Source organism: Saimiri boliviensis, chromosome 4 (genome assembly GCF_048565385.1).
Source record: "Saimiri boliviensis isolate mSaiBol1 chromosome 4, mSaiBol1.pri, whole genome shotgun sequence".
NCBI lineage: Eukaryota > Metazoa > Chordata > Mammalia > Primates > Cebidae > Saimiri > Saimiri boliviensis.
Genome location: NC_133452.1, coordinates 153,454,573 through 153,471,213, shown reverse-complemented (window position 1 = coordinate 153,471,213; position 16,641 = coordinate 153,454,573). Strand labels below are relative to the sequence as shown.

Genomic DNA, 16,641 nt, shown 5'->3' with positions numbered 1-16,641 from the left:
TTTCCTTGACTCCTAGTGGCAATGACACTGGTCAATGTAGAATCATTATGCCTTCCTTTAGGTGAGTACTCAGCCTCCCCCTCACCTTCATTCCACCCCTTCCTTCATATACTCCATGTAATGTGCTGCCAGATAAGTCACTGCCCCTGCAAATAGCCGAGATCCATGCAGATGATGATTCTTAACATTAAAAACTGAATCCAGCCATCAGAGTGGTTCACGCTTGTAATCCCAGCACTCTGTCTGGGAGGCCAAGGGGGCGGGCGGATCACAAGGTCAAGAGTTCAAGACCAGCCTGGTCAACATGATGAATCCCCAAATCTACTTATTTTTGTATTTTTATACAAAAATTATCCGGGCATGGTGGTGCTTGTAGTCCCAGCTACTTGAGATGCTGAGGCAGGAGGACAGTTTGAACCTGGGAGGCAGAGGTTGCACTGAGCCGAGACTGTGCCACTGAATTCGAGCCTTGGCAACAGAGTAAGACTCTGCCTCAAAACAAACAAACCAACCAACAAACTGAATTCATGAAAAAAAAATCAGCAAGTAAATCCAGTGTCTCCACGTCAAGCTCAAACATGCTGGAAAACCAAGCAGTTGGGGACCCAGGGCAACCGCAGTAGTATACATGTGATGAACTCAACTGATGAAGACGTCAGATAAATTCACCTGTCCAATCACCGTAAAAAGGTGAAAAACAACTTACAGAAAGGACCCGATCTGATACTATACCAATGAAACAGATATCAAACAGCCATGCAGAAAATAACAGACGAGGAATTTCATGTTTTGTTCATATTTCTTTACTCTTGAATCTGTATGCAACCAAAAAGAAAACTAGAAAATTAAATTCTTTCACAAGAAGAAAAAGTTCTCAGGTTTCTATCCATATTATATTTCAAAAACTTTATTCAGGCAGCTTCAAAATAATAAATTCCTGGTGTATTCTCAATAATTCTGTTGTCATTCACCAACAACACAAACTCAAAAGATTATCAAGTTATGACCATTCCGCAAGTCGACCCTTTCCTAATTCCTATTCAATTACCTTCACCCCCGCCTCGGCAGGCCCCTGGAAAGATATCCCACTGCATCTTGTCAAATCGAAGTTCACATCAGCTGTTGCCTGGATGGAATACTCTGGATACAATCAATTTTTCCTTTTCTGCAAACTAAACTCTGCTGCAAGAGACATCATTCAGAACTTGACCCATTTGCTCTTCCTACCACATCTAAAATCATCAACAGTTCCCTATACTGTTATTAGAATTCAATCTCCTGCCCAGGTCTTTCCAGGTCCCCAGAGAACAGACCTCCACATGGGCAGGACTACAGGCAACTGTACGAAAAACAGGAATTAATCCCCATCTCTTGTTCTTCCCTAGAAATTTCATCTGTACACATCTCTCTTCCAACCATCCAGATGTCCTGATAGCCACAGCCGCAGGTAACAATCATTTCCCAAAAGGTTAACATTTAGTGACATTTTGTATTTGTCCCATCTCCCCAATTAATCTGTAAGTCATTAAAAAGAGATGGAACCCTCCACTATGCATGTGTCACCAAAGCAAGAGGAAAGCCAGATCAACAACTGTTAAGTGGAGAGAGCAAAAATACCCAACAATAATGAAAGCCAGATGGAGATTTCAATCACATCTAAGCCATGCTTGTCCTGAGCCTGTTTCCCACTGAATCCAGAAAGGCAAATGATAGCTCAGAGCACAGGCACTGAGGAGAAAAATGAGCAGCTCTCCTGTGCCTCAATCACTTCCAGACAGCACTGATTTTCTGCTTCTCTATCTTACAGGGTCTCAGTGGGTCCTAAGTACTATACGTCTAGCGGAGTAGCTGGTAGGAGGGCAACAGAAAACAGCCACCCATCCTGAACCCCATTCTCTTTGCTTCTCCTCTTTCCTCTTTTCTTACGCTCATTTCCCCACTCAGGGCAATTCCAATTAGTTCAGGGCTATATGTCTGTACAGCCTCTGAAATCACTCCTTTTAAATATTCTACCTTCTCCAATGTATACTGCACAACCAATGTTTAGTAACACTTGTTACCTTCGGTCAGGAATTGCCTACACTTACAACCTCACTATGCATTTCTCAAGTTACTTCGCTTTAAGAAATCCTCATCATCGATGCCAGCTTTATGTTTTCAGGGCACAGTTCCATCTAAGTTATTTACCTATTGAAAAACCACTAGGCACTAGCCGGGCGTGGTGGCTCACACCTGTAGTCCCAGCACTTTGGGAGGCTGAAGTGGGTGGATCAACTGAGGTTGGGAGTTCAAGACCAGCCTGAGCAACATGGTGAAACCCCATCTCTACCGAAAATACAAAAAAATTAGCTGGGTGTGGTGGCACATGTCTGTAATCCCAGCTACTCGGGGGGCTGAGGCAGGAGAATCACTTAACCAGCTACTCAGGAGGCGGAGGCTGCAGTGAGTCAACATCGCACCGCTGCACTCCAGCCTGGGCAGCAAGAGTGAAACTCAGTCTCAAAACAAACAAACATACACCACCACCACTGGGTGCTTTCTTTAACCAAATTAGATACCCAAACTTTTGTTCCTGCCCTTTATCCTCCCCCTCTACAATATAAACTCAAGGGGAAAATCAGTCCACTTCAAACTGTACGTGCAAGTCCATAGGGGGAATGATAGTTTTCTTCCTATACCATAACCACATGCCAAAATGACATCAGTAATTATGGGGGGGCACAGATGTTGTCTCGACAAATATTCTTGACCATCCCCATGTAGATGTGGTCTCTTCCTGTTCTGATGCCTATTAGCTATTACAATTTACCATCACCTCCACAACCTAAGAATCTACACTCGCCGAGAACACGCTGCACTACAAAATGCTGCACTAATCACCCCTTTGCCCATGAAGAGTCTGGCCCTGAAAAAGTACCCAGAGTAAGGTTTGCCTTCATGTCGTCTCTCCTCAACAGAGGCTCTCTTCCAGCTCTCACCAAAAGCGGATTCTTTGTTCCCCAAGCTCAACGGGGGACCTACCATGCCCGTTGTGAACATGTTTGTGGGTTTTTCCTTTCCTGGGGGTTGACTGGCATGAAGATGAAGCATTGTTGGTGGCTGTTTTGACATCTTCGGTCTCATCCTCTTCCTCCTCGACATCCTCCTCATCCTGAGAGCTTCCGAAATACACCATGCTGTTGGGCAGCGCAGGAGAACCTGGTGGATGAAGACAGACAGCTCAAACACAGGCCTGGACCCTCACCCTTTCCAGAAGGAACACCACAATGACGACTGACCCTAAACCCTCACAACCGAGGAGAAAAATGAAGCAACTCACCTCTGCTGCCATTTTAAATTTATTTTTCAAATATGCCCAAGATCATCTGTGCCTTTTAAACGTATCTTAAGCAAACTCCCCCAACAGGAAGATGACGGGAAACAGAACACATCAGGATTTTTTTAATCTCATGAATATCTTTTGGAGAAAAAAACAAAAACACCTCCAAGGATTGAACAAAAAAATAAGTAAAGTAAAAACACCTACCCACTGCTAAGGAACAGAGACCACTCTGAATTACCAGACACGACAGTCAGAGAAGAAAAGACAACCAGAGAAGCTAGACGTAAAAACAGAATATAACATTTCATTATGTAAAATCACTGTGTTATATTCATGAGGGGTGAATGGTGGCTATGAATTCCCACAAATACCAATGGTTTTGGAAGCCACTTTGATGTCATGATTAGGTTAACTGGATGCAAAATTACCCAGATAAACTCCTACGCTGCACCAGTGAAAGCATTAAATTTGAAACTGGAGTGTAGTGGTGTGCTCTTGGATCATTGCGACTTCCGCCTCCGGGGTTCATTGCCCCAGCCTCCCAAGTAACTGGAACTGCCAGCACACGGCACAACACCCAGCTAATTGTATATGTTTTAGTAGAGATGGGGTTTCATCTCTACTGTTGGCCAGGATGGTCTCAAACTCCTGACCTCACAACCTACCCACCTCAGCCTTCCAGAGTGCTAAGATGAGGCACCGAGCATGGCCTGTTTTTTTTTTTTTTTTTTTAAAAGAAAGTTTCTCACTCTGTTGCCCGAGTGGCGTGATCACAGCTCACTGCAGCCTTTACTGGGGTAAAGCTGGGGCTACAGGCATGCAACACCACACCTGGCTAATTTTTTATAATTTTTTAAAGACAGGATGTCGCTATGTTGCCTAAAGTTCGTCTGAAACTTCTGGACTCAAGCAATCCTCCCGCCTTGTCCTCCCAACGTACCCAGCTTGCAGGCATGAGGCTCCATGCCTACCCTTATGCTCAATATTCTAAAAAGACAAAATATACATCTTCTTTATCAAATAAAGGTAATTCAGGAGATACAATCGAGTCATTCATATATAGATTAGCAGCATAGGCAGCTAAAATCCAAACAAAATTCCCTTCAGCCTAACAGTAAAAGAACTAGTAAATATGAAATTCCTGTCTTCTCCTGCCTGCCTTCCTAAGAACGAGCTAATAACACTTCATTAACGTCACCAAAGGGAGAAATCACCAATTCACTCTCCTACCTACATAGGGATCTCAAAGATCTCAAGGTTTAAACACACAGTTAAAACTACTTCTGGGGCCTGGTACGGTGGCTCACACCTGTAATCCTAGCAATTTGAGAGGCTGCAGTGGTTGGATCCCCTGAGGACAGGAGGTTGAGACCAGCCTGGCCAACACAGTAAAACCCCACCTCTACTAAAAATACGAAAATTAAGTGGGTGTGGTGGTGGGTAGCTATAATCCCAGCTACTCAGGAGGCTGAGGCAGAAGAATCGTTTGACCCTGGGAGGCAGAGGTTGCAATGAGCCAAGATCACACCACTGCACTCCAGCCTTGGTGACACAGCGAGACTCCATCTCAAAAAAAAAAAAAAAAATTCTGTCCAGCTTTGGAACTATATGCTCAGTAACAAAATGGTCAGTATTAGGAGCTGAGATGGCAAACCAAGAACCCATCTCCCTAAAATGCAAAGACTACATGGGACCTACAACCTCTTCCTTTTCCTGCAGGCATCTTTATGACCTACCAATGTTCAGAAACCCCCCAAATTATGTGAACCACATCACTGGGTGAATATGAAACTCCAAAGAGATGTAATCAGCAAAAAGAACCTCTGTAGACATAAGATTTCAATTTAGTCTTAAAAAAGCCATTTTGATGTTTGTTCTTGATTGTCTCCATTTAGAAGTAGATTCTGGACAGAAAGAAGGTTTTTAGACCTGACACAGACACTGGGGGAAATAAAATAGAAGAGGTAATAAAATACAGAGTCAGGAGTTAAAAGAAAGACAAGAAAATATCCACATTTCCACTGGAACAAAATATATGCTCTTAATGTAAATGGTTTTACAATAAGGACAAGACTGACTAGGAAAACAGGAGATATTACCATGGTTTTCATTAGGGTATCACCATTCATGGGTATAGGCAGGTTATACACACAGCCAAATATAGCAATATTGTTCATCCCTCTTCCCTAAATCTACCTTTATAAGTATTTATGAAAAAGCAAGAGCAAGTACAGCAGCACTCAAAAAACGTTCAAATTATTTTACTATAGATCTAACATTTGGTGTCAATCATACTATCAGGAGAGAACTTCTAAGTTTTACACTCTGCCATTAAATTTCCCTCTTTTAAAAGAAGGTAGGATAGGTTAAATGTTCGTTCCAGATAAAAATATCCATGCTGGCCGGGCGCGGTGGCTCAAGCCTGTAATCCCAGCACTTTGGGAGGCCGAGGCGGGTGGATCACGAGGTCAAGAGATTGAGACCATCCTGGTCAACATGGTGAAACCCCGTCTCTACTAAAAATACAAAAAAACCAGCTGGGCGTGGTGGTGCGTGCCTGTAATCCCAGCTACTTAGGAGGCTGAGGCAGGAGAATTGCCTGAGCCCGGGAGGCGGAGGTTGCGGTGAGCCGAGATCGCGCCATTGCACTCCAGCCTGGGCAACAAGAGCGAAACTCTGTCTCAAAAAAATACCCATGCTGAATTTCTAACAGCCTTCCTATACTATGTCTTGGAGGCAGTAACTAGCAGCTGAAATCTGAACAATGAATTAGTATAAAAATAGCAGGTTCGGCCAGGCAAGGTGGCTCACGCCTGTAATACCAGCACTTTGGGAGGCCGAGGCAGGCGGGTCGCCTGAGGTTAGGAGTTCGAGACCAGCCTGGCCAACATAGTGAAACCCCGTTTCTACTAAAAATACAAAAAATTAGCAGGACATGGTGACGCATGTCTGTGATCCCAGCTACTCAGGAGGCTGAAGCAGGAAAATTGCTTGAACCTGGGAGGCGGAGGTTGCAGTGAACCAAAATAATGCCACTGTACTCCAGCCTGGGCAACAAGAGCGACACTCCGTCCCAAACACAACAAAACAAACAAATGAACAAACAAACAAAACAAAAAAAAAAGAGCAGGTTCTTGTGTAGATCTTTCTTACAGTAACTTCTGCAGCCAATTCAACCATTTTGTCAGAGGCAAACAGTAACAGGAGAAGCAGGAGGGACTGAGGGGTTATAGGCATGTATTTCAGGAAAAGAGCCATCACGCCTCCAGCCTTCCTCTCCCCGCTCAGTTGCAAAGGCAATAAACTCCACAAATGAGGCCATGTGGGGGCTATATAAAAGCACAGCAATAAGAGCTAATAAAAAATATTCTATGATTCAGAGAGAATCAGGTAAAAATCCATGGGAAGCACAATAGAAATAAGGAATTAACTTCCACTTAACAGAATCTGTTGAGGATTTTTTAAAACTCGAATGTTAAGAGAAGCAGCATGAAGCAACTATCACACTTCTTTACACTCAAGATGTTGAGAGAAAGGGTGAAGACTGAGTTTATGTTGTAAAGAACTAAAACACAGAAAACATCTAGACGCTAAGTTCAGCATACAGACTTTGTTGATAGCCAAAGAGGGTAATAAAATTGTTTTTGCGACAAGGAATCACGCTGTGACCCAGGCTGGAATGCAGGGGTGTGATTCTGACCTCACTGCAGCCTCGATCTCCTAGGCGCAAGTGATCCTCCCCACCTCAGGCGACTGTCGCTGGGACTACAGGTGCACATCACCACACTCAGGTAATTTTTTAATTTTTTGGAGGGATGAGGATCTCCCTACATTGCTGAGGCTGGTCTAAAACTCCTGACCTCAAGTGATCTTCCCACCTGACCTCCGAAAGCACTGGGATTACAGGTGTGAGCCATCATGCCCAGCCCATAGAACGTAATTTTTTAACAAAAGCGGAGAATAGGCCGGGTGGGAGCCTGAGGTGGGCAGATCACAAGGTCAGGAGTTTGAGATCAGCCTGTCCAATATGGTGAAACCCCATCTCTACTAAAAATACAAAAATTAGCTGGGAATGGTGGTGCACGCCTGTAGTCCCAGCTACTTGGCAGGCTAAGGCAGGACAATCACTTGAACCCAGGAGATGGAGGTTGCAGTAAGCTGAGATCGTGCCACTGCACTCCAGCCAGGGTGACAGAGCGAGACTCTGTCTCAAAAGAAAAAGAAAAGAAAAGCAGGAGAAAAACCAGTATTATGAATATATTTGTTTTAATGGCTGCTGAGCAAGTATAAATACATGATGTGACCTGCTGGGTCCTATAAAAAATAGAGGCTGAAATAGAAAATAAGTAAGATTAGAAAGAGAAACCCAGTGAGGAATAAGGGTGATTCTAAGGAACTTGCCCTCAAAGTAAAACCTTATGACAATACTAACAACCTCTGATGGAACCTGCCTTGAAGTCATAGGTGGGAAAGAACACTATTTCTTCTACATAATGGGGACACAGGAAAAACACATTGTTTTCAACTTAAAAGATGATTCTCCATCTATTCAGATGATTGACATGTTGATCTGGATTTAAAGCTAAAGCATCAACAACAACAAAAATTGGTGGCTGGGCGCTGTGGTTCATGCCTGTAATTCCAGCACTTTAGGAGGCCAAGGCAGGTGGGTCACAAGGTCAGGAGTTCCAGACCTACCTGGCCAACATAGAGAAACCCAGTCTCTACTAAAAATGCAAAAAATTAGCTGGGCATGGTGGCACATGCCAATAATCCCAGCTACTTGGGAATCTGAGTCAGGAGAATTGCTTAAACCCAGAAAGCAGAGGTTGCAGTGAGTCGAGACTTCCCCCTCACACTCCAATCTGGGTGACAAAGTGAGACTCAGTGAGAGAGAGGAGAGAGAGAGAGAGAGAGAGAGAGAGAAAAGAGAAGAGAGAAGAGAGAAGAGAGAGAAGAGAGAGAAGAGAGAGGAGAGAGAGAGAGAGAGCGCGCACGAGAGAGAGAGAGCGCACAAGAGAGAGAGAGCGCGCGCGAGCGAGAGCAAGCGCCATGGGGGGAGGTTGGTTGTGGCTGCTGTAAATCCCTCTAAGAATCCTGCTGGCATGTCCAGTGGCAAAATCACAGAGGGGCCAAACTGACATTCCAGACCCAGAGAAGTCATAGCACTGGCAAAAATGAAGCCAAAGTGGCTTCTTTTTTTCCTCATTGAGACAAAAGTAGTAAGATCGTCTCATATTTCATGCCAAAGTGAAAATGACTGCCATGATAGAAAAGACCTGAATGAAAACAGCTCAATAACGACTTCACATATATAAGACACCAAGCGTCCGAGAAACTAAAATTAAGACATTCATCTAAAGAGCATTTATTTCTTATTTACCTAGATGCAAGCTTGATTATCTAATTTACAAATAAATGCAGAGGAGGAAGAATCTGCTCAATACAAGTAAGATGAAAGAAAGGAGTTTCAAACCCCTCAAGGCACACAGCAGTCCAGGCCGTTTATCACTGGAGAAAATTATGCACATTCCTTAGTATAAAATGGGTGAACGGATACATTATGTAATTATATTGTGCTGAGTCGGTAAAACCTCATATCTAGCAGATATATTTGAAAACCTAACAGGCCAGACTGGGTAGCTCATGCCTGCAATCCCAGCACTTTGAGAGCCCAAGGCGAGCAGATCACCTGAGGTCAGGAGTTTGAGACCAGCCTGGCCAACATGGCAAAACCCTGCCTCTACTAAAAAATATAAAAATTAGCCAGGCATGGTGGCAGGTGCATGTAATCCCACCTACTCAGGAGGCTGAGGCAGGAGAATCGCTTCAGTCTGGGAGGCAGAGGTTGCAATGAGCCAAAATTGCACCACTGCACTCCAGTCTAGGTGACAGAGTGAAACTGTCTCAAAAAAAAAAAACAGCAACAATGTGTTTTCAAATTTTTCATTAAAAATAGCTGGTAACTTAGAGATCCTGGTTCATAAGGGGTCAGCTTCATATCTAGACATTTTATTAGGGAAATTTTTCTTCTCTAAATGTCAGATGAAGCCATCTTTTGAAAAGTTCATCGTGGGTCTGGCATACACAAACGGGAATGGAGCTAGCTACAATGTTGAAAACAGAAAGAGAGATGAAGACAGGCGACTCACAACCTGAAACTACTTTCTAAAAAGAGGCCTTCCCCTTTCCACAGCAGGGCTCACCTACAACCTGCTGGGAAACACCAATAAGGACGTGAAAACACGGAGGCTAAGAAAGGACTCCATGAGCCCACATGCCCTTGTCTTCTTGGGGTGGGTTTTGCACGGCAAGAACACAAGTTCTGTTCACATTAATTAGCAAGTGAGAGAGGCTGATTTCTCACAAGCAACACCACATCATCTCTCTCCTTTATAAACTCTGATTCTAGAAAAGTAACCAACAAAAGGTATAGGTTTTAGAGGGTTGGGAATTGTGTGGGCTGTTTTCAGGGGGAGCAGGGGACAACTTTATGGGTGGTCATTATGAAAGTGTATTCAGTATAGACAGTTTCCTATTAAAATTACAGGCAGATTTTCTCTCCCGACTATTCAAGTGCATTAGCAACTGTGAAAAAAATCTGAACTTGGATCAGATAAGAGCAATCAGTTACGGAATGCATCTGCTCTTTGCCAAAGCCGTATTTCATTACTTTTCAGAATTAGCTGGCAATGTCTCCGCAATATTTACTGAAGTGCAAACCAAATGTTTTCATCTGGACAAAAATCAAACTGTGGTATGTTACAACCACAACAGAGATCATTTTAATCCAAAAGCTTGCTTTCTCTAATTTAGGCTGTGGTTTCTATAAAATCGGATTCTTCTCTATGAATCATGTACACAGACAAGCCCTCCTGCCCATTATCTTCTCTTCCTCAACCAGTTCTTGATCTTAAGCAGCCAAACATTGCTTGGCTGTATTTTGGAAAGACCCTAAAGGGATTCCCTACGCACTGTCATTTAGCTGGAGAGTCAAATTCTATTGCTTGACCCAATTACCATGAGGTTGGCCCACTGAGTTTGTGTTTCATCTTCAGGATAAACAGAATGAAAAGCAATCAGCCCCTACTATCAAATTAAGAAACAAAACTTTAAAGTGAGCTGGTAGGGACTGGGGCAATGATATAAGATGAAAGAAGTCACAGAAGAAAGCAGCCAACCACCCTAGTTCGTCAATCTACATATATATGTACCAACCACTGTTCAAGCCACCAGAGACTCAACCAGAGCAGATATTTACATTCATCTCACACATTCATGCATGTACAACATGTAAGCACAAACTCCCCAGCAGACTTTGGGGACAAATATAACAACAAATATAACAACATGTCCAATGGCAATCTCGAACCACTCCTTGTCTGACTTTACTAGGGAAGAAATTAAAACAAAATTTTCCAATTGGCATTCATTTGTTCACCATCCTAAAAGTATCTGCCAGAGCCAGATACTCCATGGGCTAATATTTTCTGTAAGGGGACTCGAATTCATGTCTTAATTTATCCTGATTGTATTAAGACAAAACTACTACCAATTGCCCTAAAGGAAAGGTAATGTTTAAAATTAAAATGAATTTAAAATGTTCACTTAATGGACTTTTTGGTACGAAGAGGGTTTTGTGTAGCAAAGATGGGTTAGTATCCCTCAATACCATGAGTAAAGCACAAAGGGAATCTGTATTCCTTACCGAATATGGAGCAGCCTATCCAATAATGCCGACTGGAAATGCACTTTTCTTTAAATGTGCATATCTGAAAAAAGGATACCAACCACTGACTCTACATGAGATCCAAAACTCTAGGATAAAGCCAAGGCTCTGGGAGTTGCCTACTTGCCATGAGACTCGAAGTTTACTCAAACGTACACAGAGCATAGTGTCTTCAGTCAAAACATTTTTATGGCCCCACACATAGGCAAAAGCAAGCTAAGCTACTCTAAGGTGACACTGTTATGCTCTTAGCTATAAAATCATACTGTCATTCTTTCCATAGGTGACAGCAAATCTTTCCCAAATGGGGAAGTAAGCAGATTGGTGACCAGGATCTCGGAGACAGCGGGTGGAAATCCAAAATGAACTCAATGGTTAGAAAAAGCTGGAAACCTTCAGTCTTGTTAAGGAACAAGGAGGGATGATGTAATGACCTCCTGGATGCATGGCCAGTCTTTCCCTCAGCAAGCCTCCCTCTTCTCCGGAACTAGCACAGATAACAGCCATGGATGCCTGTCTAATCCCACACATAGGAAATTCCCGACATATATATTAGGTAATATTCTATCTGCAAGTGCAATTATCATGAGGGACTTCACAAGAAGAATACAATGGGTATCATTATCACCTTCCCCCAAATCTCCTACTCCCATGCTGATGTAGCATCTTTGTCATTGAAAACTAACATTCTCCTTACAACCTTTCCTGTGTTGTTCCTTGCACCAGCAATTCAAAACACATTCAAATATACCTCCAGTCAAATGTCACCAGGTCTATGGTTCTCTGTATCTCACTGAATATACAAATCATACCACATAGCAGCAGCCATGATGGTGCTCAAGCCATCACAGTATTATTATAACTTGAGAAGCAGAAACCAGTCAAAAAGTAAACATTCTGGCCAGGTGCAGTGGCTCACACTTGGAATCCCAGCAATTTGGGACGTCGAGGTGGATCACCTGAGGTCCAGAGTTCAAGACCAACCTGGTCAACATGGTAAAACCTCGACTCTACTAAAAATACAAAAATTATCCAGGCATAGTCCCAGTTACTCAGGAGGCTGAGAAAGGAGAATAGCTTGAATGTGGGAGGAGGAGGTTGCAGTGAGCGGAGATCACACCATTGCACTCCAGCCTGGGCGACAGGGTTAGACTTCATCTCAAAACCAAACAAAACAAACAACAACAAAAACAAAGAGCACTCTAACTCACAGCCACTACAGACAAAAGTCCTTGTGAAAAAACAACAACAACAAAAAAGAGCATTCTAACTCACAGTCACTACAGACAAAAAGTCCTTGTGCAAATTATGCGAGGCTTTCCTCAGTTCCCAGAGAAGCAGAATACTCAACTTCCCTGTGGGACACAGATACCAGGGACATGAGTACTGTAAATGAAACCCCTGCAGTCAGCAAGGTGCTTGGCCAACAAAACAGCACTGCCTAACAAAGCCTTATTTCCATATTTTCTAAGTGGATTTCAGAAAGACTCAAAGACTCTCAGGAAAGTAAGAAGGCCAGAGATGATTCTGAGAAGTACTACTGAATCCATGCCAGGAGTCACTGGCAGGAAAAAGGGAGTCTGCTTTATCTTCAGGGAGGGCACAGCATGGTCAGAGGCCAGCTGGCCTGTAGCAGGGAGAATCCTCCCAGGAAAATGGCTTACAGTCTTATTAATAACATCTGATCAAGGTCACAGGGCCATTAAAAGTGATCCATCCCATCCTTTCCCTCCTTAGACCTCAAAATTTAAAAGGTTTCAGATTTCTTCATTATTAACTGATAACCTCACTAACAAATAGCTAGCTAACTCAGCAGAGCTGAGCTATCGGAGAAAACCAAGCTTATGCATAACCTAAGGCTGGTTTAATCTGGGGGAACAGAAGCAGTGGCCACTAAAAGCCCCTAGCCAGTGATGACACTATTCTGAAACATACACTTTCACTACTGCTGCTCTCAAAACTTAAGATGCAACACCTCCCGAAGACCCTCAGAGAGAGTCGTGTACCACTGGAGACACTGTGCTCTCCTCCCCCAAGGGTTTCCATGATGTCAAGTATTCCCATTTTGCTCAAGGAAGCTCATTATTAGTGCCATAGTGTTCCTTGCAATTGGGGGATTACTTAATTGCTTTCTAGCAGGTTAATCCCCTTTCATTCTGTGACCTCTAAATCACCCCAGGCTTTTGCATTTGCCCTACTTAGAATTCCTAGTCCTCAATACTCAGGGCTAGGACTACAGCAAAATATGTGTTCCTTGCCAAGGAGGTCAGCAACTCTCTTTAGAAAAAACCACCACAGGTGGGCTGTCTCTTCTATTACCTGTAGTCTATTCAGCTAGTCTTTTAGACAGTTCCACCTACATCAAAAATCTAATTCTCCACTATCTCTGCTTCAATTCACTGGAAAAATGGTAAATAAATGTACAGCTGGACCTCTGTATCAGAAGCTTCCGCACCTGCGGAATCAACCAACTGAAGATTGAAACATTCAGGTAAAAAAAAGAGATGCCTGCATCAGTAATGAACACATACAGACTTTTTTCCCTTGGGATTATTCTCTAAAGAACTGTGTAACAAATATTTACATAGTATTTACATTGTGTTAGGTATTGTAAGTAATCTAGAAATGATCTCAAGTATACAGGAGGATGTGCATGCATGCAAATACCATGTGTCATGTTACATAATGGACTGGAGTATCCATCAATTTTGGCATCAAAATGAGGTCCAGAAATCATCCTTTGAGGTATCAAAGGATGACTATTATGTGGATTGTCAGGTCTCCATATCCAAGCCTAAAGTCCTGCAAGCCTCGGCTGCTGTCTCCCACCCCCTGCCTGCATTTGCCATAGTCCGCAATCGCCCAGCAGAGCTTCCCCAACAAGCCTCTCACCCAACCCTGCCATCTTAACTGTTCTTATCATAATGTAAATACCTCTCACCCAACCCTGCCATTGTAACTGAACTCGTGGTCATGTATACTCCTTGCCCCTACCCCCACCACTGTAACTATTACTATGCAACACTCCCTATCCCCCCAAAAAAAACTACCCAAACCTATAAAACCAACTCCTATCCCACTGCCCTTTGCTAATGCCCTTTTCGGCCTTAGCCCACCTGCACGCAGGTGAATAAACAGCCATGTTGCTCACACAAAGCCTGTTTGGAAGGTCTCTTCATTCAAAGCGTGCTTTTTTTAACATGGATGATGGTCTCAGGTATGAATTCTGGGCTATTTCATGCCTATTAGCTTTAGTTTACCTCCGCAGGAACTGTATGCTATACAGACTCTAGAATAGCGATTTTGTAGATGAGGTGGCTCAGGCTGAGAAATATTTAAATCATCTGCCCAAGACCTGCCAGCCTTTCTGCCACTGCTCCTAGGAAGACCTCCCTGCAGCCTCAGTCAATTTTCTGCAGAGCTGCCAGTAACATCTTCCTAACCTCATAGGCGTATTACCATGTCATCTCCCACTTGTAGAACCTAAGGGGTATTCTAGAAACTAGCCCAGGGCACACAGAATGGTGGCCTGATCCTAACTTTCTTGCTTTAACTCCAGGCCCTCCAAGTAATCACCCCCAACATCAATCCATGCCTTGGCAGGTGCTTCTGCAGAACCCCTTTCCCAGCACCATCCTCTTCCTGCAAAGGTTCCTAATGCGCTGTAACCCACACCATTCCCTTGCAGCCATCCCAGGACCTAGCCCTTCCTGCTTTTATGGGTACATACCTCTACCCCAGCATGTTCACACATTTATTATTATATCCTCAATTTCACCTACCACTTGATACTGCTTTCTTGTGACTAATTTGTTTTCTAGGTGTCTAGCATACAAACAGACTTTAATAAAGGTTTGCTGAATTAATTAGCAAGTGAATGACAGCTGATCACTAAAGATTCTTTAAGACAGAATAAACAAAAGGCAGGCATTCCCCTAAACAAGACAGCATTGCTTCACAATGGCCGACAGTAAGGATATTTACGAGGAATTCCCCAAAACAAGGCTTTCTTCACTGTGCCAAGCTGTGACGCTGAACTGTGATGCCCATGGTCCTAGGAATGAACTGTGTATGTAGGTTTGCATGCTTCAGGAGTCCCCTTTGGGAATCCCCTTGTTTGCAGTGCCCCATAAAGAGGAAAATGTAAATAAGAGAATCATTTAACCTGCCAGTGCTCTGCTACATTAAGCTCTTTTTAATCTGTTAATAATCATAGTCAGAACAAAGAGGAGACGACAGAACTCATTAAGAATAACGAGAGTGGTGACAGGGAATACGGTGATGGTACGAATCACTGCATGCAGCCCGAGCAAAATCCTCTTCCCTGCGTGTGCCAGTGAAAGATACTAATTACACCTCTGGCAAGAGACATGTGGACCCCTTCAAAGCAGCTATTTAAAGATAAATACACTGCAAGCAAATACTTCCGGCCTGGCTGCACTATTCATCCCACCCTCCTCTCCTTTAGAAATTTTAGGTCACAATATTAATGAAAGAGCCTTGCAGACTTAGCTGGTAATGTCATAAAACAAATTTGTTTTAAATTTCTAAAGCTTTAACCTTAGAACGACTAGCTGGGTGTTTACATATCTATACTAATCCCAGTATTAATGGTATAGGGTATTTTTCCCCCACCTCAAAGATTTCTCACTGTCATTAACAGATGACAAACAAGGTTTAAAGAAAGACCCACTGTCTTTCTTCCTTGGCCTCATGATTTATTATCTTCCAAATTCCAAAGAAGTGCTGAGAATACTGAACATAATAATTGAGAACTTGGGTGGGGGTGAGAGGGGACCCAGAATCCTCAGCAACAAACATCACGTCCAGGTGTTTGGTTTGGTTCCTTCATTATTTCTCCAGCCAGACTTTCTTCCCTATAAATAATAAGCATATTAAAGACTGCCTTCTTTACCCCTCACACTGCCGCTGTCAACCAAGGGTGACTGAGCTTTTTATGGTGAATACCAGGCTTGGGGATGTGACAAGCTATGTTTGGTTTGGAATCAGCACCAAAAGAAGAACAGAATTAGAATGCAGGTAGAAGAAGGTTAATCGGATTCCCAACCGTCAAGTTTGCCTGAAAGGACTTCAACAAGGTGAAGATTTAACTAAGGATACGTGTCATCAGCAGTGGATAACAAAAACGTGGAAATATCTCTAAATGCACATCAGGAAGTAGATAAATTATGAGATATTCACAAAACGGAACACAAGTTATTAAAATGGAATGACAAGCACTTTTTTGTGACAGTGTTAAGCAGGAAAACCAGACTGTAAAAATAAAAGTATAATAGAATACCGTTTCAGAGAAAATATTACATATGCACATAGAATGCTTAGTAAGGTTCACAAACAAGTTAATTACAGCGGTCGTCTCTGGGAGATGGTGGAGATGCTATTTTGAATGTCTTCTTTTGCTTACTTCTTTACCTTTCTTCTGCCGATACTCCCAAGATAAATAGGAACTACTTTTATGATTTTTTAAAAAACCTTAACATCCTGTTTTTCTCAAAATGGAAACAAAATTATTCAACTACCACAACAGGGATCACCTATGTAACCTCTGAACACACCGAAATACAGGTTT

The 16,641-nt window shown here is 42.9% G+C and overlaps 1 protein-coding gene across 4 annotated transcripts in view; it reads right to left on the bottom strand.

Moving 5' to 3' along the window:
- Positions 1-16,641, bottom strand: part of JARID2 (jumonji and AT-rich interaction domain containing 2) — a 285,876-nt gene that overhangs the window by 56,446 nt on the left and 212,789 nt on the right. For all 4 annotated transcript variants that reach the window (XM_074398471.1, XM_074398473.1, XM_010338027.3 and 1 more), the window contains one exon: positions 3,022-3,198. In XM_074398471.1, the coding sequence (XP_074254572.1) occupies positions 3,022-3,198 (177 nt within the window). The remainder of the gene's footprint in view (positions 1-3,021; positions 3,199-16,641) is intronic.